The following is a 25,529-nucleotide window of genomic DNA, read 5'->3' on the forward strand; positions in this document are numbered from 1 at the left end:
TAATGCCCTGTTAATATAAAGGGTTTCGTTTAAAAAAAAAAAATAAAACCTTTGAGATCAAAATTTATATCAACATAATGGGAGCATCGAAAAACCTAAAAAAGTAATTATATTACGTGTCATGAATCTTGTCCCCCAACGTTAAAGAAGACGCACGTTACCATACCAGAACATCGAGGAATATATTATTATATCATACGTCATCGTGTAACTGTTTGAGGCAAACAGCAAAACTTTAATCGACAACGGCTATTCTCTCTCTCATGATCATCTACCTAAAGTTCCTGTGTTCTCCTAAAAAAGTCACTTAAATTTCAAAACAATATCCACTGATTCTTTGATCTTATATATCTACACACTGAATATACAAACATACATCAAAGAATGTCAGGGGTCCATGTTCGTTGCATCAAGCTCGCTCCGACAGCTACACCGACTCATCGTTCATCTCTCCAACTCCGTCCCTTTCACCGGCTTCGGCTTCGTTTGATCAGGTACATATTATAAGAGTAAATGAATGATTCTCATTCTGACCGATATATTTCAGGCTACTTTTTATACGGACATTTCCAGTATTATGTTTTAGCAATTTATTTTTTAAAATTTTAATTTATATATATGCTCTGTATTTTAGTAACTTTTGATCAATATTCATACCAAATTAAAATAATATAAAATTATTTTGCGATAAATTAATATAATTACATGTAAAATATTAAAATACATTAAGTTTTGGGATTATTTTGTAATTAATTAAATTATTTTAATATGATTAAAATCTTACTCCATCCAAAATAGTCTAATGAATAGAGAAACTCCATATTTAGAGTTTCCCTACTAACCCACTGCATAATGAGTTGGAAATAGGGTTGACGTGAAGCAAATTCAATCTCATTTTTTCTCACTCCATAATAATAGAGTGCGTTGGAGATGCAGCCAAAAAACTCACCGTTGATTCCTTTTGTTGTGCGCTTTGAGGTTGTATTAAAGCGATGATGCCTTGTCGAGTACCACTTTTGGTAGCAATTACTACTACTAGCTAGAAAAGTTAACTTCATGCTCAGAAACCAACAAACAAATGAAGCAGGAAATTGGCCAGTGGATATTTATTTTGTATTTAATTAGTGTGGATGACAAGCTAGTAATACATTAATTGTTATCATCTGCAACCAACGATCCAAGAGGAAAAGAGTCCCACCGCGGTTGCATTAGCAACGCATCATCAAGCCGGTGTTCCAGCGGTAAACACGACGGACCTCAGAAGCCAGTCAACGCGTCATCGCGTGATAACAATACCAACGTGAGCGACATCATCACCAAGGCCATGTACGAGGAAATGTTCCCCTACTGCAACGACCACCATTGCCCCGCTAGAGCCTTCTACACTTACGAGGCCTTCGTCGCCGCCGCCGGACGTTTCCCCGCCTTCGGTGCCACCTCAACTCTTGAAGCTCGAAAGCGAGAGGTCGCGGCTTTCTTTGGTCAAACCTCCCACGAAACAAGAAGTGCGAGCCTTTTTCCGACTACTATATATCGGTTGAAAGACTTTTACGGGTCTTATATCATGTGTGTACACGTGTCTAGATGGTGGAGGAAGTCTATGGGGATATTGTCACGTACGGGAGGTGAATCCTCGCAGTGACTATGTTGTGGACAGCGTCGAATGGCCTGCTTCGCCGGGTCAACGTTACTACGGCCGTGGACCCATCCAACTCACCTTGTAAGTAACACTAGTAATGATGTATTTAGCTAATCAAATATCACGTACCGTCCCGTTCTGATCAGTTGATAATATTATTGTATAATCCTATGAAACGCGTTTTATTGAAGTCTTAATTCCTGTCGAGTAGACTTTGTTATTGCACAAATTTTTAATTCGTGAGTTGTAGTGAGGGACTTATGTCACCACAAACAAACAGAGGCTAAAGCTAAGGGTTGGATTCAAAGCTGGTGTTACCAAGAATCAGTGTACAAAAAATAGGATATATACAAATTGGTATCTCTCTACCATTTTTTTTTTTTTTATATATCAATAAGCTAAAACAATATAATAAAATTTCTTCGTAGCTGAGCCTGTTTCATGACTTGGTATCCCAAGAAGACTGCATATATTCATTACACGCAAGAGCATTGAATTTGAAATTTGGATTATGATCTTGGGCATTGTAGACAGAGGATTCAGATCTTAGAAATTTGAGTGCATCCTTTTTTTATGTCCCAAATTTTCTAATAATTTTTATTTTATTTTATGTTTTTGTGGCGAAATATGTTGGTCTAGCCGAAAAAAAAGAAGCCAGTTTAACTGGTTTTTTTTTTTTTTTTTTTTTTTTTTTTTTTTTTTTTTTTTTTTTTTTTTTTTTTTTATGTACTGAACCGGATGGTGTTTGCCATTTGTATTCTCAGTCTCTTCTTTGATCAGTGTTGAATATGTTTTTCATAACTTGGGGTTGTTCTGCAACAGCAATTGGAACTACGGGAAGGCCGGTTCGGCTCTCGGACTAGACCTTCTAAGCAACCCGGATCTGGTGGCCACAGACGCGATCGTGTCGTTCAGCTCGGCCATTTGGTTCTGGATGACTCCACAGGACAACAAGCCGTCCTGCCACGATGTCATCCTCGGAAAATGGACACCAAACGAGGCCGACCTCGAAGCCAAGCGGGTCCCGGGCTACGGGCTGCTGACCAACATAATCAATCCCGGGGAATGCGGCCGTGGGCCCGACAAGAGAGTGGCTAGCCGCATCGCTTTCTTCAACAAGTACTGCAAAATCTTGGGACTGGGTCCCGGGGATAACTTGGATTGCTGTGACCAGTGCAGGTTCTAATATGTTGTTAATGTGATTAAGGACATGGACTTGGTTTAGGGTCATATGTTACTTGGTTCTAGATAAGTGAATTTTCAAGAACTTGATGATCCTCCTTATCAGATGCATATAAAAATGAACTTTGAACAAAGTTTACAATATTATATGTCACTTTTTTTTAATTGTATGACCGGGGAGCGTATGCCTCCACTGAAGTTTTGATAATTATAATTTTTCCCAAATTTGTATTAATTTTGCATTTTTACCTCAAAATTGTATAATGTTTTCATATACGCCCTTTCTGATTTTAATTTTTCAGATTTGCCCGCTGGCTCTGCCACAGTTTGTCAATAGATTTTCATATGGAACGCCATCATACTTTTTAGTACATTTATGGAAGAAATACCATCATACATAATATAAACTTTAGGTAATTGAAGTTACATTATTATTATAATTTATTAGTTAGTTGTAACCTCAATATGGGCAGCGTTAGATCTATATAATTTAGAAGGATCTTTGGCTGTAACAGTCCAAATTGTTGCCGTAGCCGATTCCGAGTAAGTCGCAGTATCTCTTGTAGAATCCAATCCTGTCGGCAACGCGGGAATCGACCCCGCGGCCACACTCGAGAGCGCCGTTGATGATGTTGGTGATGACGCCGTAGCCGGGGTTCCGGTTTGCTGACCTGTCAGCGGCCGATGGGGTCCACTGCCCGATGGCGACACTGTGGCAAGAGGGCTTGTTTCCTTGAGGAGTCATCCAGAACCACAAGGCGGCCCTGAATGACGTCACTGCGTTCGTGGCTACTTGGTCCGGATTGTTTATCAGGTCTAGCCCCAGTGCTTGACCCGCCTGACCGTAGTTGTAGTTGCTATATAACCAAAAAAAAGAAGAAAAAAAAGGTTAACTATTTCGACATTAATGCACATATTTGTTTGTGTTTTCACCTGTTAGATACATTCCTTAAAAAAAAAAAAAAAAACACAATTTCAGTACTCTATAAACATCAAGTATATGTACACAAATATGTTTAAATTTGTATGTCTATACAATTTTTAATTAGATGTTTAAATTCAATGTACTTTATACAATTATTTTAGACAATGTTTAAAATTTAGTGTAGACTTTTTTTTTGTTGTTATTTTTTATATGGAAACTGAAATTTTGAGTATAAATTGATCTTTAATATTTATGTGATTTAAATATTATAGTAAAAATGTAGATATTCATCCGTATCTATTGTCTATATGTGCATAGACGGGGGAGAAAAAGAAAACGACGGAGTTATGGACGAGCTATGGGAATTAATTGGGATATTGAATTTGAAATAAACGGGTACAATTAGGAAGAGGAAAAAAAAAAAAAAACTAGAGAAATGAGAGTTAGTCTTTCCAATACTATAGTCCGTAGCCCTAAGATTAATTGACATAGGTAAGTAGTGTTTGAAATTTTGTATATCAAAGATTTCACCTTAAATTTTTTGAAAATTTTCTGATTTCGTATTTGAAATTATAATTTTTATGATTTCATTTTTAACAGTCTTAATAATTTCATCCACGATTTTTTTTTTCTAATTAATTTAATCCGAAAGGAAGTGTAATTATAATAACTATACAAACACAATATAATTAAGTTTGACGATGAAAGTAAAAAAGAATTAGGGAGATATAAATAAGAGAAATTGTCCCATTTGCCACCAATTTAATAATATTTTCCCACTTTCCACCAAAACACTAATTTTTCCCAAAATGTCACCATCTATGACATCTATTTTTGCTTTTTACTATGAGATGTCAACATTGTTGACATAGATGTCAAAAATGTTGACATCTCGGTGGTATTTTGAGACAAATTAGTGTTTTGGTGGAAAGTGAGAAAATGTTATTAAATTAGTGGTAAATGTGGCAATTTCTCTATAAATAAATGGAAATGATTAAGAGAGAAAATTGTAGAGGGCAGTGCGTACTGAGTGAGTTGGATGGGTCCTCGTCCAAAGTACTTTTGACCAGGAGCGCAAGGCCATTGACCGGGAGTGCAATACACTGCCTGGTTTATCTCCCTTATGTAACAATACCCCCACGCAAATGGTCCATCCGGTGCACTTGCCCACCCTCCTAAAACAATTACCACATAATTAATTCATTATTAATTAAACCTCACAAACAAACAGCACATATATATTACGGGGCTAGGGGCTAATCTTAAATTTCTCAATGTAAATTGAAAATAATAAAAGAAAAATAATGTTCAATTAAAAAGGATTAGACAAATATGGACCTAATAGTCCACTTCTTTTTTTAAGAAGGATTACGCTGTTTTAGTGAATTTAATATATTTCGGTTTGGTGAGCATTTTTTAATGATTGGATAATTGTAACAAATGATAATTCTTTTTTAAGTAATAATTATAGTGCGTGTACCCGTGGTTTCATGCGACGTCTGGCCAAAGAACGCCGCGACCTCCCTCTTGCGAGCGGTGGTGTCCCCGGTGGTGCCGAAAGCCGGGAAAGATCCGGCGGCGGCGATGAAGGCGTCGTAGGTGTAGAACCCGCCGGGGCATCCACCGTCGCGCCGGTGCTTCAGAAACTCCTCGAACATCGACCGGGAAATCACCGCGCTGACGCCACTGCCACCACTACCGGGGGTGGTGGAACCACTGCACTGGCTCTGACACCCGGTCCCACAGTAGTCGTTGGTGTCGCCGCAGTACCCGAATCTGCTGCAGCACAGCCTGTTGGGGCACACTGCTCCTCTGGCCTGGGACCCGCATTGCTGCGCCAAAGCTCCCGCCATCGAACCCAACACCACCACCGCCACCAGTGTCACAACGGTGCTAAGATCACGACTCATCTTTTAGTTAAGGAATTATAATTATCAAGTTTAGTGTTGTTGTTTGGTTGGAATGGATGATGGATGAGATTGTTTGGGGTTTATTTATAGCCATTTCTGTATTCAAAGTATACTGCGAATGCACATGCACATGCATATGCACGTGATGACGTAAGAGTTTGAAATTCTTTGTTGGTAATGGTACGTAGCGATCAATGGTTGATTATATATTTTTTTTTTCTACCGTAGCTAGGTCTAGATGGCCATAGAATTGGGGTAGTTTTAAACGATAAGTCTTCGCCGCCGGCGGGGAAGACCGTGAAAGCGGTCACACCTCATCACAACTCTCAAAGCTAGGACTACAGTTATATTCTAAGGTTTAAAGCAGCCATATACATGCATATATACGTGTTTTGAACATTAAAAAAAATATATGTTGAATTTCCGTATGTATTTTAAGTTAGAATAGAAATGTGGATAACTATATAAAAAAAAATAAGGATAATGATGGGATATGTCTCATTCTAAAATTGAGTGTATGGTCAGATCCGGTTCAAAATTGTACAAAAAATTAGATCGAACCGCTCAAAACGATCCAGAAAAATTCAAATCAGACCGGACCAAAAAAATGTGAAAATCGGACCAAACCGTTTTGATGGGATATGTGACATGATATTGAGAAACTAATTGTTTATTGATGGGGATAAATTAGTTGCCCATAAAAATATCGAGGAATATTTTGAAAATATTATATTAAATAAATAAACAGAATAACTTAAGCAAGTACAACAAATTCCGAAAATAAAAAGTTGATCAATAATGTCAAAATTAATCATATTTATATATGATAAATTATAGAAACTAATATGGAACAAACAACAACAATAACAACAACAACAACAACAACAACAACATAATAATAATAATAATAATAATAATAATAATAATAATAGATCTGGTTTGTCAATAATCATATCATGTTATCACTCTCTCATAATTAACAAAAATAACCAAAATAAAATAAAATAAAGATCTTACAAAATAAGAGTTAATTAGCACATATATAATCTCAAAATAAATGTCCCGAAAAAATAACACACATAACATAAAATAAAATATGAAATGCGGAGTACTATTTGAGAGTATTTTGTAGACGCCGTCGATATTTTTGAAAATTTAAACTAGAGCCGGAAAAAATTAGGAAACAAGAAGACCACCCCTTATAAATGTCAATATTTCATGAGCCTGAAAAAAATGATATTTTGGTTAGAAAACTTATTTAAAATCGAGTCCTATAAATTTGGAAAATAATATATTATCTGAACACATCTTAAGATTAGATTTTTATCTTTGAAAAATATCTTTTTATATTTTTGAATGTCTACTAGCTACTGATCAGGCTAACTAACTAATGACTAACTTACCCTATTAAAAGGAGCCATTAAATGCTATTCCAGTAGTGCTTAATTAATTTTTATATCACACGAGACAAATTGGATCATTTTAATCGAATAAATATAGGTATAGTGATTAAAATTCTCCGGTTTCACCCGAGCTTTCAAGCCTCCTCTCATAGCCACGAGGTTTTGTGTCTTGCTTTGAGGCCGCTCGGTGGTGTCCTTATTACTAATTTTAAGGCATGATCAGAAATGGATGAGATGAAAACCAAACAATATTCACAGCAACTTCGATAACTATTTGGGATTTTGGCTATTGTGACCTTTGGGTATGGTGGGCCATGGTTCTAAATATCGACAGAATTCAATTGAAAGATTGTTGATCACTTATCCGCCTCGTTAAGGCACATTTTTCGCTTCGTCATCGTTTTTTCAACTATTTGTCGTTTTTGACGATTTTTGTAGTTTTTCCTATTTTATGTCGTTTGTTTATTAATTTCGGCGGTTTCTTCTTCTGAAGCCTATTTCTTATAAAGCTCAGCTATTAGCCTATTACTAAGCACTTACTTGATCATCTGGGGCATTTATCTAGTCATACATGCACGACTAATATGTTGATTCATTATTTAAAATCGCATCCGATGTGCGTACACCAATACTCAATTATCTAGTCATACACATGCACGGCAATTATATCTTGCCATATCAAACAAGACATACAAGCTTTAATTAGACTTGATACTCTTAGGCCATTTGAAGTACGCCCTGATCAGGATATTTGAGGTGACCGTTGGTGAGAGAAAACTCAAAGGGACTTTGGTCTTTGCAATCCAGGTTATCCCCGGGGCTCACTCCGAGAATCTCACAGAATCTCTTATATAATCCTATCCGATTTTGGACCCTATCGTTGTCCGCGTGACCGCACTCGACTCGCCCGTTGATAATGTTGGTGACCACGCCGTAGCCCGGAAGCCGGTTGGCCGCCACATCAGCAGGTTGCGGGGCCCACGCACCGGTGATGACGTCGTGAGATGACGGCATGTTGTCCCGCGGCGTCATCCAGAACCAGATGGCCGTCTTGAATGAGACCGTTGGATCTTCCGCCACCAACTCCGGCCTCAAGAGTAGGTTTTCTCCTATGGCTCGCCCCGCCGGCCCATAGTTGTAGTTGCTTCAATTAGAGACAAAGCCAAAAAAAATTAATTATATAGGGGAGCTAAAATTACTACAATATTAAAAAAAAAAATTTAAAAATTTGTATAATTTTTTTTTTTTTTTTTATATAACTCGTATATTATCTAGAATCATTATGGTTGTTTGAGTTTTTTTATTTTATTTTATAATACAGATAAACCTCTAATATTTTGTTGGTGCTAAATAGCTTCTTGTTTGTATTAATTAGTATATAAAATACACCTTTAATATTTTTTTTTAATTCGTGCTTAAAACTATTCCCTTTAATCCGTACGTCTCTGCAAGTATATGATTGTTCAATTTTAATCCGTGTTTGGTACATATCAACACACTAATATATAATGTTTATTTTTTTTCCTTCTTAATATTGGGCATATATATTTGAAGCACATAAAGCAAATGATTAGAGAAGATTGAAAGGGATGATAAAATATAATTACTAGGTGAGTTGGAAAGGGCCTCGGCCATAATACTGCCGGCCAGGGTAGGAAGGCCATTGCAGGCTCGGAGCGGAATAGTCACCTCCGTTCACTTCACTGACAATGCTATACCCTGTGCTCACAAAACAAAGAATTTAATATGTGATGGGATGGAGATACATGATACATGTAATATATATATATATATATATATATATATATATATATATATATATATGTATGTATATATAATTGTCAAAATTTCGTAAATTTAAGGTAAATAGTCGCGTAACGTAAATATTCCAATTTTTTATTTCAATAAAATGGCATATCAGAAATGTCACGTCATTTTTATAACTAGTTTTACTTAAAATTTACGAAACGTTGTTTATATAGCAATCTCAAACATTTTACTTGGCTAGTTACCTAACTTTCTTCCGTACATATAATACCTTTGGTTTTGGTGAGAGGTTTGGGCGAAAAAGGCTGCGAGCTCTCTCTTGCGAAGTTGGAGGTTTCCGGTGGCGCCGAAGCCGGGAAAGTGGCGGGCAGCAGCGAGGAAGGCGCGGTGGGTGTAGAAATCTGCGGCTGCGGTGCTGTTGGGAAGCATTTGGTCGAAAAGCTCTGGGGTGATGATGACGTCATCAGCTCGGAGCGAGGGGGGGCACTGGGCTTGGCAGTAGCCCTCCGAACAGTGTTTGTCTGTGTAGCCACAGTATCCCCAAATGCTGCAGCAATACACCTCCGGGCACAGTCTGCCGCCCGCCGCGTACCCGCAGTCTTCGGCCTTGCTGGGACTCGCCGCTGATAACATTATTACTATTGATATCATGAGGCGTAACGCCTTAATAACATCGGACTTGAGCTTCATCTTTTGTTTAGAAATAGCTTTTTGGTTGTGGAGTGTCATGTGGGAGAAGAGAAGAGAAGAGAACCCTTGCTTTTATAATGGACTTGTACATTGATGTTCAAAATATTTGATAAAATTAGTTGAAAAAACATTTATGACTGTGTTAATTAAGATCGAGTTAATTTTTACGGTTTGACGAGAGAAAGGGAAAAATGAAAGTAGAAAATTTGAGGGTATCAGAGTGGGATTGGTAACTTTTGTCTCAATGGAGAGAATGTGTATAGTTTCCGATTTTAAAAATAAGGTGGATAAAAAGTTACTTTTGGGGTATTTACGAATTAAAATTTTCTATTTAAATTATTTGGCTCGTGAATTTTTTATGCTTTAATTAAGATGTTCTAGATTCAATAAATTATTTCACCAGTAAATGTCCTTTACAATAAATATTATATTTTAGTAACTTCATAATATATATTAAAACTATAACTTCTGCTAGAATATATATATATATATATATATATATATATATATATATATAGCCAAAGTAATGTTGCCGTTTTAAACTATAAATCCCAATATAGTTACATAAAAGTTGTCTTTACAATATTGACGTTTAAGAGGTGCAAGATTAATTCTTAAATATGTGAAAGAAGAACATGTGTGTGTGTGTGTTATGTTTCTAAAATAGTTCACAGTCACATGATTCTGGAATGAATTGTAAAAATATCTCATAATCCGCACGCATGCATGTTATCTTGAGAAAAAAAGGACTTTGCTATTCATCAGCTATTTCACCAGTAAATGTCCTTTACAATAAATATTATATTTTAGTAACTTCATAATATATATTAAAGCTAGAACTTCTGCTAGAATATATATATATATATATATATATAGCCAAAGTAATGTTGCCGTTTTAAACTATAAATCCCAATATAGTTACATAAAAGCTGTCTTTACAATATTGACGTTTAAGAGGTGCAAGATTAATTCTTAAATATGTGAAAGAAGAACATGTGTGTGTGTGTGTTATGTTTCTAAAATAGTTCACAGTCACATGATTTTGGAATGAATTGTAAAAATATCTCATAATCCGCACGCATGCATGTTATCTTGAGAAAAAAAAGGACTTTGCTATTCATCAGCGGGCATGCCGATGACAGAATATATGTGGGTCCCATCATGTCTGTTGGGCCCACCAACAGCATATTATTTTCCTGAGAAATAACATGTTGTTTGTTTTTCTATAAAATAAAAAAAAAAAAAAAAAAAAAAAAACATGTTGTTTGTTTTATTGCAAGAAACCTTTAATTTAAAGGAGTTGCTTTGGCAGGAGGAGGCCCCAGGGTTCCCAAATTTTTCTCAGGTACATGATTGATGTTAATATATATATTGTAATATGTATATTGTTCTAACTTTTAGATTAAAGTTTAAGAGGGCAGTTCTATACAAATTGTTTAATTAATTAATATTGGCCCTACTACTCTAGCTTGCATTTTTTTGGATCTGTAATAATAGAAACTTTCTCTTTCTAAAAAAATAGAAACTTTCTCTAAGTGTGATGATAATAAAACTTGTCACTTTTGTCTAGATATATATTTAGAGTAATTTTTCTCCATCAGCTGGCATATGGACACAGTACAGTCAAGACGTTTCTTTTGATTTAATGTATTTTCTAGTCATGGAGTTTTCTAGCGATCACAATTGGTAAAACCATCATCATCATGTGCTAGAAAATAATGAGAGCGAGGGAGAGAGTGTTTAATCAAGCGCGTCGTAGAAGAGAGTGTTTTTATATATGAGGTAAAATCTCAACCTGATTTACGCTCAGCAAAAGGCAGTCTTTATGGATAGAGGGTTTCGCAGGCAATAACTCTCTTCTAAAAAAAAGGCAATAAAGTAAACATATAGTTGTTCGAGAAAAAAAAAAAAAAAAAGTAAACGTTTCGTACGTAGTTATAAATTATTGAGAAGGAAAAAAGTGACGGAAATAAAGGAATAAAGCAAAAGGAATCCGAGGCATACATACCACACAGATGTGAGGGTGTGTGGATGATATTTTTTTTAGATGATTTGGACCTGGGCCTATTGAGGCTTGGAGGTATGGGCTTGGTTTATGTTTCAAACATACTAGCCTTCGCATCTTAATATATAAATAAAAAATAGTCGAAATTGTCTACTATGGCAGTACTATTTTTTAAGCTAATGGAGGATTAGCATTGCAAAAATGTTTTTCTTTAGTCGTAAACAATCATTTTTACACAAGAGATAATAATCTTTAAAATAATAGAGATGCCATCATTTGGGTAAATAGTTCTAACCAAAGAGTAAATGACTTTAAGATGCGTTTTTTATTTATCGATTTTAGGGAGATCGGGTTCTTCCATATCGACATTAAGATTAGGTGAAATGCAACGTTTTTAATGTTGACCAACTTCTTGACCTCTAGATAAGTAGGAGACGTTGTCAAAGAGCCGCCATCTTGAAGGGGCGTGTTAGGAATCCCAAATCGAAATTAAATGGAAACTAACAAGAGTTTATAAAGGTCATAGGGTTCCATATCTCAAAACCAATTGATAATTAGAAGAGTAACCCATAACCTTTATAAGCTCTTGTTAGTTTCCATTCACTTTCGATGTGAGATTCCTAACACGTCCCCTCAAGATGGCGGCTCTTTGCGTTCGCTCATCTTGGACCGAATCCCAACGATTGGATCGGATATCCGTTTTGGCTTAATGGGCTCTGATACCATGTGAAAGTATCATGGAGTTTCATTTCAAAACCAATTGGTAATGAGAGGAGTAACTCATAACCTTTATAAGCTCTTGTTAGTTTCCATTCACTTTCGATGTGAGATTCCTAACAATAACCGACGAATACATTTTTTATTTATGATGAAACATGTTTTTTTTTTCGTTTATATACCTACTAATTATTCAAATCCAAATCCAAGATTACAATAACTGATTCATAGAAAACAATGGATAGAGCTTTTATTTAGTTTTAATTAGGCAACTTGTTTTATGGTCATATACATAGACAACAGTTGCTATAGAGCCAGGTAATAAGCTCAAACAAAAGCTTTTAATGAGGCATTGTATCAAAGATAAGACCGATTGAGGAAGAACAACATTATGCTCGGTCGTCAATACGCACTTTTCATGGGAGACTTAGGGTAGGGCTTTTTGAGAGTGTCCCCAAAATGCGTCTGATTGTAGCAATCCAAGTTGTCGCCCATGGTGGTATCGAACTCGTCGCAGTAATAGCTATAGTAGTCGATCGGATCATCTGTCCTATCGTCATCAGAGCCGTGGCCGCACTCGACGTCTCCGTTGATGATGTTGGTGACCAATCCGTAGCCCGGAAGCCGGTTGGCTGCCACGTCAGCCGCCGAGGGTTTCCATTTGCCGATCATGACATCGTGGCAAGACGGCTTTGGAGACTGTGCAGTCATCCAGAACCATATGGCTGTCTTAAACGACACCACTGGATCAGTGGCAACCAAGTCAGGGTTGCTTAGTAGGTCCAGCCCTAGCGCTTTACCAGCTTGCCCGTAGTTGTAGTTGCTGTAGATTGTCACATAATACAACAAGGACGTTCAAATGTAATTATTAGACCGTGTGTTTTTATACATGGTAAGTCAAGTGATTTTTATTTATTAAAAATTTTGAGATTTGAAAATTTTCTAATTTATTGGTGATGAAGAAATTAGAGGGGTAGTTCTTACTAGCGGAGTTGAATCGGTCCACGGCCATAGTACTGTTGACCAGGAACGCAAGGCCATTCTTTGCTTGGTATGCAATAATCGTCTTTGACTTTACTTCTCACGTGGCAAAATCCCACCATCAGCAGTGGGATTGCTCCTTCTACAAAAAGATGAACAGCAATACACCACCGGTCACATTTTAATTAAACATGTATATATATACATATATATATATATATATATATATATATATATATGAGTTCATAGTTAAATAGTCTTCTAGTTTGACTAAACAATCACATTTTATAAATCTTTAAGTAAATAGTCCCTTTCATAACATAAGTAAATAGCCCCTTTCATTTATTTAGACATGTTATTTTTATGATTATTTATCTAAAATTTACGAAACGTTGATTTATATAAGAATTCCAAACATGTTATTAACTATTTAATTTTATATATATATATATATATATATTACCTGTGGTTGCATAGGAGGTTTGTCCGAAGAAAGCGGCGAGCTCTCTCCTGCGAACTTCATCGGTGCCAGTGGTGCCAAAGTCGCAGAATGTCTTGGCAGCGTCGATGAAGGCCTCGTAGGTGTAGAAGTACCCGTTGCAGACAGCAGGAAACAGCCAGCTCAACTGTATCATTGAATAGAACGACTCTTTGGTGACGATGTCGCTGACGTTCTTGGTGCACGGCGTGTCGTGGCACTGGCTCTGGCAATTCGGGTATTGGCAGTAGTTGGGGCCCGTGCCGCAGAACCCGTGGGTGCTGCAGCAAAAGCCTTCCTCGCACAGTGCACCGCCGTGTTGCCATCCGCAGTCGCCGGGTTCATTATAAAGACCAGCCTCGACCGCAAACCCCGAGAGTAGGATTACCACGAGGCACGATAGCCCAACGCTTTGCCCCGAGCTAAACTTCGAAGAGTACTTCATTATTATTATTGGCTCTTGTTTTCCTTTGTTTGATGTGTTTTTATCATATCAGCGATTGGCCTTTTATATACACTATTGCCGTCCGCTTGCCTTATTTACAATTACACCTACGTTCTAAAACCGTTTCATTTTTCATTGTCCTATTTGTTCTCTGTTATCTACTCTCCGTCACCTGTCTTCCTCGTATTTTTCTATATGTGGAATATATACCACATGATTTTATCCATCTTTTTTTGTGCCATAGTCTATCAATTTTTTTATTATTATTATTATTATTTTCAAGCATATCTCTTATTAAATTTGTAAAAAAATAAATAAATATATAACGGATTAAACGAGTCCAAACTGCACCGGATGGATCTCAAAAACGGTTTTGTTCGATTTAATCTGTTCTCATAAATAATCTGGTATATTCTCAATTTTTTTCAAACCGTTTAAAATAGTCTGGTCCAATTTACAGACACCGTGCACATCAAATTATTCAAATATGGTGAGTTACCTCCAGTTCAAATTCTAGACAAACAGCATTATATTTCTTAATCCATATCGGACAAACTTTTGATAGATTAAAAAAAGTTGAAAAAGCTGCAAGAATCTTTATTGTTCTGAGGTCTTACTCCTTTTTTGTTGAAAAATGTTTTATGTTTGTACTATTAGGTATTAGGTATTATGCCCCTTTTTAATGAATTGCCTTGCTATTATTATATATAAAAAAAAAAAGAAGATATAGCCTACAGGACAGGCTTGAATGAAGTAAATGAGATCACGTCCAGTCAGCTTGATCCAAAATAGAAAATAAATAATATAAAAGGACCACTGGAGTTTATGATATGTGGTCCATATGTATCTACTTCGCAAAGCAAAAAAATCTACCACGTAAACCGAAGTGGGTTTATGTTTTCTGTTATATATACTTAGGAGATTTTACCCTCTTCCACCTATTTTATATATTTGGAGCATACCAAATTTATTTATCTATCTTTATTACTGCTAGTCGACCACACATATTTTCCTTCATTGGCTTTGTGATGTAGCGGGCCAATGAAACGAACGTAAAATGAAAAGAATAAATCTATAGATTTGTTAATTCGCTCGCGAATGCTAAGACTTATTGATTTAATGAATACTAAGAATCGGGCATTTAAAACTCGTCAATTCGTAGAGAGTTAAAGAGGGATAATGGAGAATGAGAGGGAAATTGGATTCGGAGCGGTTTATTATGATCGAATGGATATTTCAATAATAAAAAAAAGTTAAATCTTGTAGTTGGTAACTATCAAACTTATTTACGGATTTTAGTGAATATCAGGTCTAGCAAATGAAATTAATTATCAAATAATTCACAGCAAGCATGTTAGGTTGAGTTTCAGTGACCACTACCAACCTTGAGAAAAACGTGTTTGTTTGTTTTATTTCAAGAAACCTTTAATTTAAAGGATTTTTTTTTGCTCAAATAGTCTCTAACTTTTTATGATAATTGCATTTTAGTCCTTAAACTCTTTTTTTGAAGCATTTTGATCTCTAATCTTTTGATTTGTTAGCATTTTGGTCCTTTTAAAAAATATATATTTTATTTTATGAAATTATATGCTTTATAAACTTATAACATGTTTATATACTAAATTAAATTGTTAATTTTACAAATCACATCATATTTTGATCCTAAAAGCACTAAAAAAAAATATACAAATTAGATTTTTATAGCATGATATATGTTACCTTTTTAAACTTTCTAAAATTATAAACAAGTTACTTTAGTTTGTAAATATGTTTTAAGTTGATTTGGTGTTGAATTTTTAAAAAAAAAAAAGTTATCACTTTCTAAAAAAATGATCAAAATGCTACAAAATAAATAGATTAAGGATCAAAATGCTTTAAAAAATGTTAAGGGACCAAAACACCATTATCATAAAAAGTTGAGGACTATTTGCGCAAAAATTTCTAATTTAAATTAGCTACTAGCTTTTGGCCGTTGGCATGAGGAGGGCCTAAACAAATTTACATTCTTGCCACTGCCTATAAGCTGGAGTTAGCTATTAGCTTTGATAAGATCACGTGTAGCCAAATATTCTTCCACCAAAACTCTCATGTAATTTTATCAAGGCCTTGACAAAAAGATTTTGGAAGTTTGCACGTCGAGTAGACAAACTGTTACCGTGTTATCACTCCGGGAATCGGATTTTACTGGTATCCAAAGGTAAGCCAGATGAATACCGTGAAATTCAGGAAAAAAAAGGAAAAAATGTACCGTTGAGAATATCGTTATCGTCGAGAAATACCGTCAAATACCGTACTTACCGAAAGGAATTTAGTTAATAAATATTTTTAAAAAAATTCATATATAACACAAGATAAAAATGGAAAAAGTCTACAAAATCAAAATAATGATAATATTCAAATCTAATAATGATAATATTCATGTTAAAAATCAACTAATTATACATAAAATTCTATATTCTGCAACTAATGTAACAAAAAAAAAAAAAACCAAAAGCACATTCAAATCTAAACCTTATTTTCTTGATGTAACAAAAAAATTGAAAAAAAATTAAATACAAATTCCAATTTAACACAATAATGAAGTTAGAAACTAAGAATTTGAACTAAATCATCAAAACTAACGACAAATTTCGCAAAGAACACTAAATATCATCAAATTTTAAGAATTGTCGGTATTTGACCACTTACCGGTAAGTTTCCATTGGAATGCATAAGAATTTGCTGAAAGACAACCGGAAAGTGAAAGGATTCCCCAGAAAACACCGGAAACTGGAACGGTTTCCTCGGAATCCAAGAAAAATTTCGGTTTTTGTACATACCGGTACTGGGACTCTCAAAAAAACGATTTCCGGTCCAGTTTCCGACTGAAATATGCAGAATTTCAAACCTTGACCTCGACATTGTGTAAACTGGGATGCTTTGAATAGCCGACTTAACAACAGTGATCCTACTGGCATTGGAAATCGTACTACCGATAATCTTTTTCTTAAGGAAGGCAAAACTTGCTGAATTGTTATCGCCAATAAAAAGTGGATTTCCAAGATGGATGATGAGGGCACTCGTTCATTCCAAGTTCTGGAGAGAGATTTCTAATCCTCTCATCCAGGCAATTATTCGAGAAGATTATTCCGGATTTAAAAGCATTTACTTTTTACCCGGACCGCTCTAGATATTATTCCGGAGTCTTTCTCAAGAAATCCAATCTGCCCTGGTTGGAAAAGCCCGTCCCATGGTTTGGTTAAAATAAAGGGTAATTTAGCAAAATAGCCAACTCAAACCTTTAAAATTGCTAAATAGCCAAGGTTTTGTAAATACTAAGTAAATAGTCATTCCGATGACATGGCCCAATAATAGGTTTTTTTATTTCCGAAAATTGCCCATGAGCGTTTGAATTTTGAATTACTAATTTGAATTTTCGGATGAAATTTATTCCCGAAATTTGTGGAATTGTATTTCCTGATATAAGTGTGAACAAGATTTAGTCTATCAATGATCCCTTTATTTTAGGAACTAAATGGACGTGGCAGTTGTAATTTTTTGTTTCTTTTTATATATTATTTCTTATATTTTTCGTCCAGATTTATATTGCATTCTTGATTTCTGTAGGGATCAGTAAACTAATGTAAATAATGTTGGTTGAGTGTTCATTTACATTTGCGTCGATAGGTTATTTACCCAGATTTACATAAGTCATGTTTCAGTTTAAACAATAACGTCAAAATATATAGGTCTTAGTAATGACAAAGTTTACTCATATATATGTTTCTTTGGATTAACGAAGAATCCAAAGTACCAAAAGAGTTAGCAAACATAAATATCAAAATACACATCATTAAGTAATAGAATAAATTTTGAAATCCTGATGGTGAATTAAAAAGCAAGATAAACGGTTTAGACATCGTCGATGTTGAATGAGAAACTAGGCTGGCTGCTTGGATTCTCATCAACCTGCTTTGTTACTTTCTTCTTCGTGACATATGGTGAATGTAGCATTGCTGGTTTCTTTATAACGCGTTTTGGTCTCTCATTGATGGCAAGCTTCACTGCAACTGGTTCGCCGTTCATCTTGAGATGTAAATATGTGTAAATAAAGAAAAGGTCAAAAAAACTTAGAATGTGTGATATTTACTCAGATTTACTGCAAAATATGTTGACTACTATTATTTTCTTCTAACATCCAAACTCAACAGTAAATATGTGTAAATAAATATTTGATCCAAAAAACTTAGACTATCCAATATTTACTCAGATTTACTGCAAAATATGTCCACTATTATTATTTTCTTCTAACATCCAAACTCAGCAGTAAATATGTGTAAATAAAGAAAAGGTCAAAATAACTTAGACTATCCAATATTTACTCAGATTTACTGCAAAATATGTCGATTCCAATTTTTTCTTCTAACATCCAAACACCCAATTTTCTGAACGCATTCACAATGGTATATCGGGAAAACTAACACACTGATACATGATTTCATTTTACTGCGCATCAAGATATAGATGTAACACATCAAGATTTATACATCAAACCCGTTCCAACAATATTTAAACATTCAAAAGGATTTACAATAAACATAATAATCACTGAATGACACATGATTTTGTATTTAAATCACAATAGTCGGATCCCCCAAATTTCATTGTGATGAAAAGGGTTTTGTGTAAATTTTAGGATTAATGACCAATAATCCACGGATTCATTACACATAGGGAGAAGAATGATCAATACCATCTAATTTCAAAATCGATTCCAAAAAAAAAATTGAAAAATTTTAATATGTAAATCGAGGTTGAACATTAGTAAATAAGAGTTCCAATCGAAAAAAAATCACACATGCATACCTGTTACAGCCGGAGAGAGGAGCCGGTCTGAAAAATAGTTGCACTTCGTCGGAAGTCGCCAAAATAATTGCAGTTCGTCGGATATAGGGAGAGAGGAGCTGGTTTATGAAAATAATTTTGGGAGCGATTTTTTTTTTAATGGCAGAGTAAAAATCGGTGGGGAGATGAATGGTTTTAAATGCAGTGATTACTTCCTTGATTCTTGGAATCACGTTACCTATTTTATTGTTTTTTTTTTAAGTCAACCGTGTGTTATGGACGGGAAAGTCTGGCCGTTTTGGTAAATTTAGAAGTGTCTTAAATGATATCTGGCTATTTACTTAGTATTTACAAAACCTTGGCTATTTAGCAATTTTAAAAGTTTGATTTGGCTATTTTGCTAAATAATTGTAAAATAAATGCAGATGCATCTTTCAGGGATAATAGTGCAGCCGTGGATGTTGTGGCTAGAACCGGCAATGGCGTAGCTTTGTGGATGTGGCATTGCCCGGTCGCTGCTGACTCCGCGGAAGAGGCTGAAATGCTGGGCGTTCATGTGGCTATGTTAGTGGCCAAATTCAAAGGATTGAAGAATATCATCATTGAGCGACAACAAGAGCAAAATGTTAAGTTTGCGTGGACTAGAAGAGATTCAAACTGAGTATTCAGTTGACAAACTTAACATTGTCAAAGTAAACTTAACATTGTATATTGATTGTACGCTAGAATTTTTGCAGAATTAAAACGGTCCTCTTTTTGGAGGGGCCTTAGGCCGGGCATGAACACCGCCATTAAACATTACACATTGTATATTGATTGTACGCTAGTATTTTTTTTAGTTTATTATTGTTGTTTATATAAAAACAACAATGGAAAATTTTGATAATTTCTATACAGAAGTTAGCATTTTGGACGGTGCAGTTGCCGGGTTCATGATGAAGACCCGCCTCTACCGCCAACCCCGAGAGTAGGATCACCACGAGGCATGATAGCCCAACGCTCTTCCCCGAGCTAAACTTCTTCGAGTACTTCATTATTATTGGTTCTTGTTTTCCTTTGTTTGATGTGTTTTTATCGTATCAGCGATTGGCCTTTTATACTTTTGCCGTCCGCTTGCCTTATTTACAACTACACCTACGTTCTAAAACCGTTTCATTTTTCATTGTCCTATATGTTCTCTGTTATATATCTATTATATATCATAAATTAAACAAATTACCATTACAGAGACCAAATATATTGCAAAATTTCATAATCTGGGCAGAATAATATTGTTAATCACAAATTAAAAGTATTTATATTCGTGTATTGTGTGAACGGTTTGAACCAATGTTCAAAATATCGATACCGATATCCATATCGAGGTTCTGATTTTACGGATATATCGAGTATCGACGGATATATCAACGAATATTCTATAAAAATTTTAATACCGACTACGTGATATATCGGTGATATATCGATTATCGACAGATATATCGACAAAAATCTTATAACAAAATATAATAAAATATGTACCATTATTTATATTTTTAAATTTATAATAAAACAATCAAATTTAAAATATACCTATAAGCTATAACTTTTTTCTTATAGATATACATTATTAATATTTACATTACTTTCTCAATATTAAAAAATGTAATAAAATAATTTTTTCAAAGAAATTATAATATTTTTTCTACTACATTACAAATATTCTTTAAAATAATAAAAAAGAATAGTATTATATATTTAATTATTTAGTCTATTAGTAATTTAGTATAGATATTATATATATAATGCGTTATCTATCATACATATATTGATATGTATTATAAAATATAAATAAAGAAATATTGATAATATCATTATACTAATTAAAATTATTAATAAGTAAAATATATAAATAATAAGAAATAATAAATAAAAAATAAAGAAAAAAAACGATATTTTCAAATTTGGACAATATTTTGTCGATATTGTAGACAAGAAACCATTATATTCTTATATCCATATGGGACAAAGTTTTGATAGACACAAAAAAAATTGCAATAGCTGCAAGTAGATACAGCCTACTGAACCAGATTGAATGAAGATAATGAGAGCACGTCCGGCGAGAGCTTGATCTAAAGTCGAAAAGAAATAAAGGACCACTGGAGTTTATGATCCGTGATCCATATATATATATATATATATATATATATATATATATATATATATATATATATATATCTACTTCGCAATGCAAAAAAATCTACCGCGTAAACCGAAGTGAGTTTATGTTTTCTGTAATCTACTCTCCGACACCCTATTTCGCATATTTTATTTATCTATCTTTTTTTAGTGTTATAGCCTATCAAATATATTTTCCTTCATTCGCTTTGTACTCACATAATGAGACCTGTGGCATTTAGAAACTAAGTCAATCCCATTTTCTTTTTATTGAAATGCCACAACATTATTTACACCTCAGATATGCAATTCGCAACTAAAATGATTGAAATAACAATGACATTATTTCCACTTTTAACACATTTTCAAACAAACATACCCATATTTTAATTTTAACAATACGAATTGCTATGAATTTTATCTAAATTTATCATATTCTATCGCAACTCATGGAAACAAAGCCTAAGTAATGGTCGTTAAAAAACAAACAGTATCTCCGATCATACAATACATATCATACTTGAGTTTCGGATTCAATTTTTTAAAATTTAAAGGGTAAAAATGATTCTAAAAGGTGTTTCCGTTTCCCTTATATATAATCAGATAAAATTGGATAATATCCGAGTGAGATCCGATAAATCCTATGAAATTCAATGTATTTTTTTAATAATTAATTAAAGATGAAAAAAAAAGTTTTTTTTCATCGAAAAAAAGTTAATTGTTTTGGAAGAAAATCCTATTTTTCACTTGAAACGTGTCAAAAATTCAATGTTGTCGAGAGATGATTGGGAGAGGGAGAGAGTTAGAGAGGGAGAAGTGGAGAATGAGAGGGAAATTGGGTTTGGAACGGTTTATACTTTATTATGATCGAATGGATATTTCAAAAAAAAAAAGTTAAATCTTGTAAATTGGTAACTATCAAACTTATTTACGGATTTTAGAGACAGGTCTAGAAAATGAAATTACTTATCAAATAATTCACAGCAAGCATGTTAGGTCGAGTTTTCACTGCCACCTACCTACCTTGAGAAAAACGTGTTTGTTTGTTTGTTTTATTTCAAGAAACCTTTAATTTAAATTAGCTACTAGCTTTTGGCCTTTGGCACGAGGAGGCCTAAGATCCCAAACTTTTCTCATCAACATGATTGATAAATTGTGTAGGGGTACCTCTACTTTTGCAATTTAGATCCGTATTAATAGAAAACTTTCTCCAAGTGTGATTATAGTAAAACTTGCTACTTTTTGTCTGCAATATATGATCCTAGAGTTTTTTTTTTCTTCTTCAGCGCCACAAATCATCTTGAGCAGAAGCGGACAGATTCGGGAAGCAATTATTCGCAACTCTCCACAAAAAGAGACGAGCTTTGTCATGAACACGAAGCTTCCAGATTTTCCCCCCAAAACAGGATTGATTGGACCCTCGACATTATCCTGAATACACCGCAACGCAGACTTGACCGTGAACTCTCCATCTCGATTAAACATTGTATATCGATTGTACGCTAGTATTTTTTTTTTAAAAATTTATTGTTGTTTATATAAAAACAACAATGGAAAATTTTGATAATTTCTATACAGAAGTTAGCATTTTGGATAAAGACGGGAAAACTTGGGGATCAAAGTTTTGAAATAAAAGTTTGAGGGTCTGAAACTGAGACGAGTAAAAATATTTAGGAGCCATTAAAAATACTTGCCTGAAATATTAATATCATAATGTTGACGAATCATATTCTACAAGCTGGTCTCGTTCGATGTAAAGCTAAAGCTACGCGTGAAGAAAAAAAAATGGTGCCATGTGACTACAATCCAAAATTGATATATAATTGTTTATGTACGTAAGATAAGTTCATAAAAAAAAAAATGGGGAACGCACATAAATAGAATAATGCAGGTGCAGCCCACGTGAGTGGTGTTAGTGACTAAAGACCAAAGTAACTAATTTATATAGAATGGGTATATGTATGAAGTTTGGTGGCGAACACGTTTTTAACATTTTGATCCTTTTTTTAAAAAAATTATAACCTTTTTTTTTATAAAATTCAACAGCAAATCAACAACATATTTTCAAATTAAAATAACTTGTTTATAATTTTAAAAAGTTTAGAAAAGTAATATATATATATATATATATATATATATATATATATATATAATGCTATAAAAATTTAATATTGTATGATTTTTTTAGTGTTTTTAGGATTAAAATACGATGTAATAAATTAATTTTATAAAATTAATAATTTAATTTAGTATATATACATGTACTTTTAAGTTTATAAGGTATATAATTTCATAAAATAAAATCTATATTTTTTGAAAAAGGACTTGAATGCTACAAAATCAATAAGTTAGGGATCAAAATGCTTCAAAAAAAGAGTTAAAGGACTTAAATACCACAATCTTAAAAAGTTAGAGACTATTTGAGCAAAAAAAATCCAAAAATATAAAAACTGCATGGATGAGAAAGTGTATAAAAGGGTATAGCAATGAAATGGGAGAAATCATACGGAAGAAACTAAGCTAAGAGATACACAATCTAATGATATAATAGAAAAGTAGAGAGGGAAAAAAAAAAAAAAAACAGGAAATGAAGTTGAGTGGCGAATTGATTTGTGTAGTAGTACTAGCGTGGTTGCAGGTATCCCTTGGAGACGATCCTGGCGGGTGCGGAATTCAACACGACGGCATTCGGTGCTCGGAGGGCTATTGCTGCAGCACCGCCGGCTACTGCGGGACCACCAACGACTACTGCGGCCCCGGCCACTGCCAGAGCCAGTGCCCGACTCCGACCCCGCCTCCGCCTCCTCCGCCGCCACCCTCGCCACCATCGCCCCCGCCAGAGGGCGATGACGTCAGCAGCATCCTCACCAGAGAGATCTTCGAGGAGATGTTCCCTTACGGCTCCACGTGGCACGACTGCGAAGGCAGCGTCTACACCTATGACGGCTTCCTCGCCGCCGCAAAGACCTTCCCTACCTTTGGTACTGTCGGCACTCCCGAAGTCCGTCGGAGAGAGCTCGCCGCTTTCTTCGGACAAACCTCTCACGAGACCACAGGTATATATATAATATTTACTAAAAGGTTATTTACGAAATGAAAATGGCAAATCTAAGAAGCGTAAATCATCCGTAATCATTTTTGCTTATTTACCAAATATTTATTAAAAATTAGTTATATAACAATTTAAAAACATAATATAATTAGTTTGTTAATGATTTGCAATATACATATGTATATATATATATATATATAATTTTAATTTTTCTTTAGGTTAAAAATTTATAAATCAGCTCCTTCTAATTAAACTATATTTTACATAATATTAGCTCTCACTAGTTTACAATCTGGCTTCGTCCCTATATATGTATGCAAATGCTCACTCTCTTTTTTGTTTTGGTAGGAGGACCCGGGTGGGACCCACCAGGCGGGCCATACAAATGGGGGTATTGCTTCGTCAGGGAGCGATCCAAAGAGGATCGATGCCAGGAGAGCCAGGAATGGCCTTGCGTTCCAGGCCAGCAGTACTACGGGCGTGGACCCATACAACTCACCTAGTAAGTGTATATATATATATATATATATATATATATATATATATATACTAAATACGTTACGTTCATATATCTTATTCTTATGTGTACGGCCTCTGATCATCGCAATCACAGCAACTACAACTACGGACCGGCCGGTCAGGCCCTGGGAGTCGACCTTCTGAGCAACCCGGACTTGGTTGCCACAGACTCCAAGCTCACTTTCCAGACCGCCCTCTGGTTCTGGATGACTCCGCAGTACGACAAGCCGTCTTGCCACAGCGTAGTCACCGAAGCGTGGACTCCCACCGCCGCTGACGTGGCAGCCAAGCGCTATCCTGGCTACGGCGTTCTCACCAACATCATCAACGGAGGTGAGGAGTGCGGCCACGGTGGCCCCGACCCACGTGTCGAGGACCGCATCGGCTTCTACAAGCGCTACTGCGATATGCTCGGAACCACCACCGGAGACCACCTCGACTGCTATGACCAAACCCCCTATGGCCGCACTCTCTCTCACCCTACCAGCCCTCTGCTCACCGTGCTTTAAAACATATATATATATATATATATATATATCCGTGTACTCGATCGCCGCTGCTATTACCATTACCTATTGCATGTGCATCTTCCTCGCCATCAATTAAGTTGTACGCATATGATAAACTGCTGCTACCAACATAATCCACACCAATAAATGCACATTTCTTTTCTTATCATTTCTACAGCTACTCGTTTTTATTATTTCGATTCGATCGCGCGGTAACTTTTCTATTTTTCAATATATAGATACACAACTGTGTGGTAAATCATATGATTTAAAATTCTAAACCTTTCGTTTTAAATACCCTTACGAACATCTTGCGGCGTCCCAATGGT

General features: G+C 35.0%; 4 protein-coding genes across 4 annotated transcripts; 2 read left to right on the forward strand and 2 right to left on the reverse strand.

The window, feature by feature from the left end:
• Nucleotides 1-219: 219 nt before the first annotated feature.
• Nucleotides 220-3,058, forward strand: LOC149399823 (endochitinase-like). Its single transcript, XM_089610916.1, has 4 exons — nt 220-494; nt 1,183-1,505; nt 1,585-1,720; nt 2,462-3,058. The coding sequence occupies exons 1-4, from the start codon at nt 385-387 to the stop codon at nt 2,823-2,825; spliced, it is 933 nt and encodes a 310-aa protein (XP_089467042.1). The 5' UTR covers nt 220-384; the 3' UTR covers nt 2,826-3,058.
• A 101-nt stretch (nt 3,059-3,159) lies between these two features.
• On the reverse strand, nt 3,160-9,576 carry LOC149399824 (uncharacterized). The gene is made up of 6 exons (XM_089610353.1): nt 9,072-9,576; nt 8,667-8,778; nt 7,838-8,203; nt 5,227-5,651; nt 4,774-4,921; nt 3,160-3,678 (listed from the first exon to the last, which is right to left on the reverse strand). Exons 1-6 carry the CDS (start codon nt 9,553-9,555, stop codon nt 3,312-3,314), a joined length of 1,902 nt encoding a protein of 633 aa, XP_089466479.1. The 5' UTR covers nt 9,556-9,576; the 3' UTR covers nt 3,160-3,311.
• Nucleotides 9,577-12,425: 2,849 nt separating this feature from the next.
• Nucleotides 12,426-14,195, reverse strand: LOC149399825 (putative inactive chitinase-like protein LaCIC). Its single transcript, XM_089611759.1, has 3 exons — nt 13,683-14,195; nt 13,223-13,361; nt 12,426-13,061 (listed from the first exon to the last, which is right to left on the reverse strand). Exons 1-3 carry the CDS (start codon nt 14,140-14,142, stop codon nt 12,641-12,643), a joined length of 1,020 nt encoding a protein of 339 aa, XP_089467885.1. The 5' UTR covers nt 14,143-14,195; the 3' UTR covers nt 12,426-12,640.
• A 9,412-nt stretch (nt 14,196-23,607) lies between these two features.
• Nucleotides 23,608-25,369, forward strand: LOC149399826 (endochitinase-like). Its single transcript, XM_089611758.1, has 3 exons — nt 23,608-24,176; nt 24,521-24,674; nt 24,786-25,369. Exons 1-3 carry the CDS (start codon nt 23,708-23,710, stop codon nt 25,198-25,200), a joined length of 1,038 nt encoding a protein of 345 aa, XP_089467884.1. The 5' UTR covers nt 23,608-23,707; the 3' UTR covers nt 25,201-25,369.
• The last annotated feature ends 160 nt before the right edge of the window (nt 25,370-25,529 follow it).

The sequence above is a fragment of the Urtica dioica genome, chromosome 4 (assembly GCF_054948205.1).
Source record: "Urtica dioica subsp. dioica isolate 48M chromosome 4, U.dioica_male_clone48M_v1_H2, whole genome shotgun sequence".
Classification (NCBI taxonomy): Eukaryota; Viridiplantae; Streptophyta; class Magnoliopsida; order Rosales; family Urticaceae; genus Urtica; species Urtica dioica.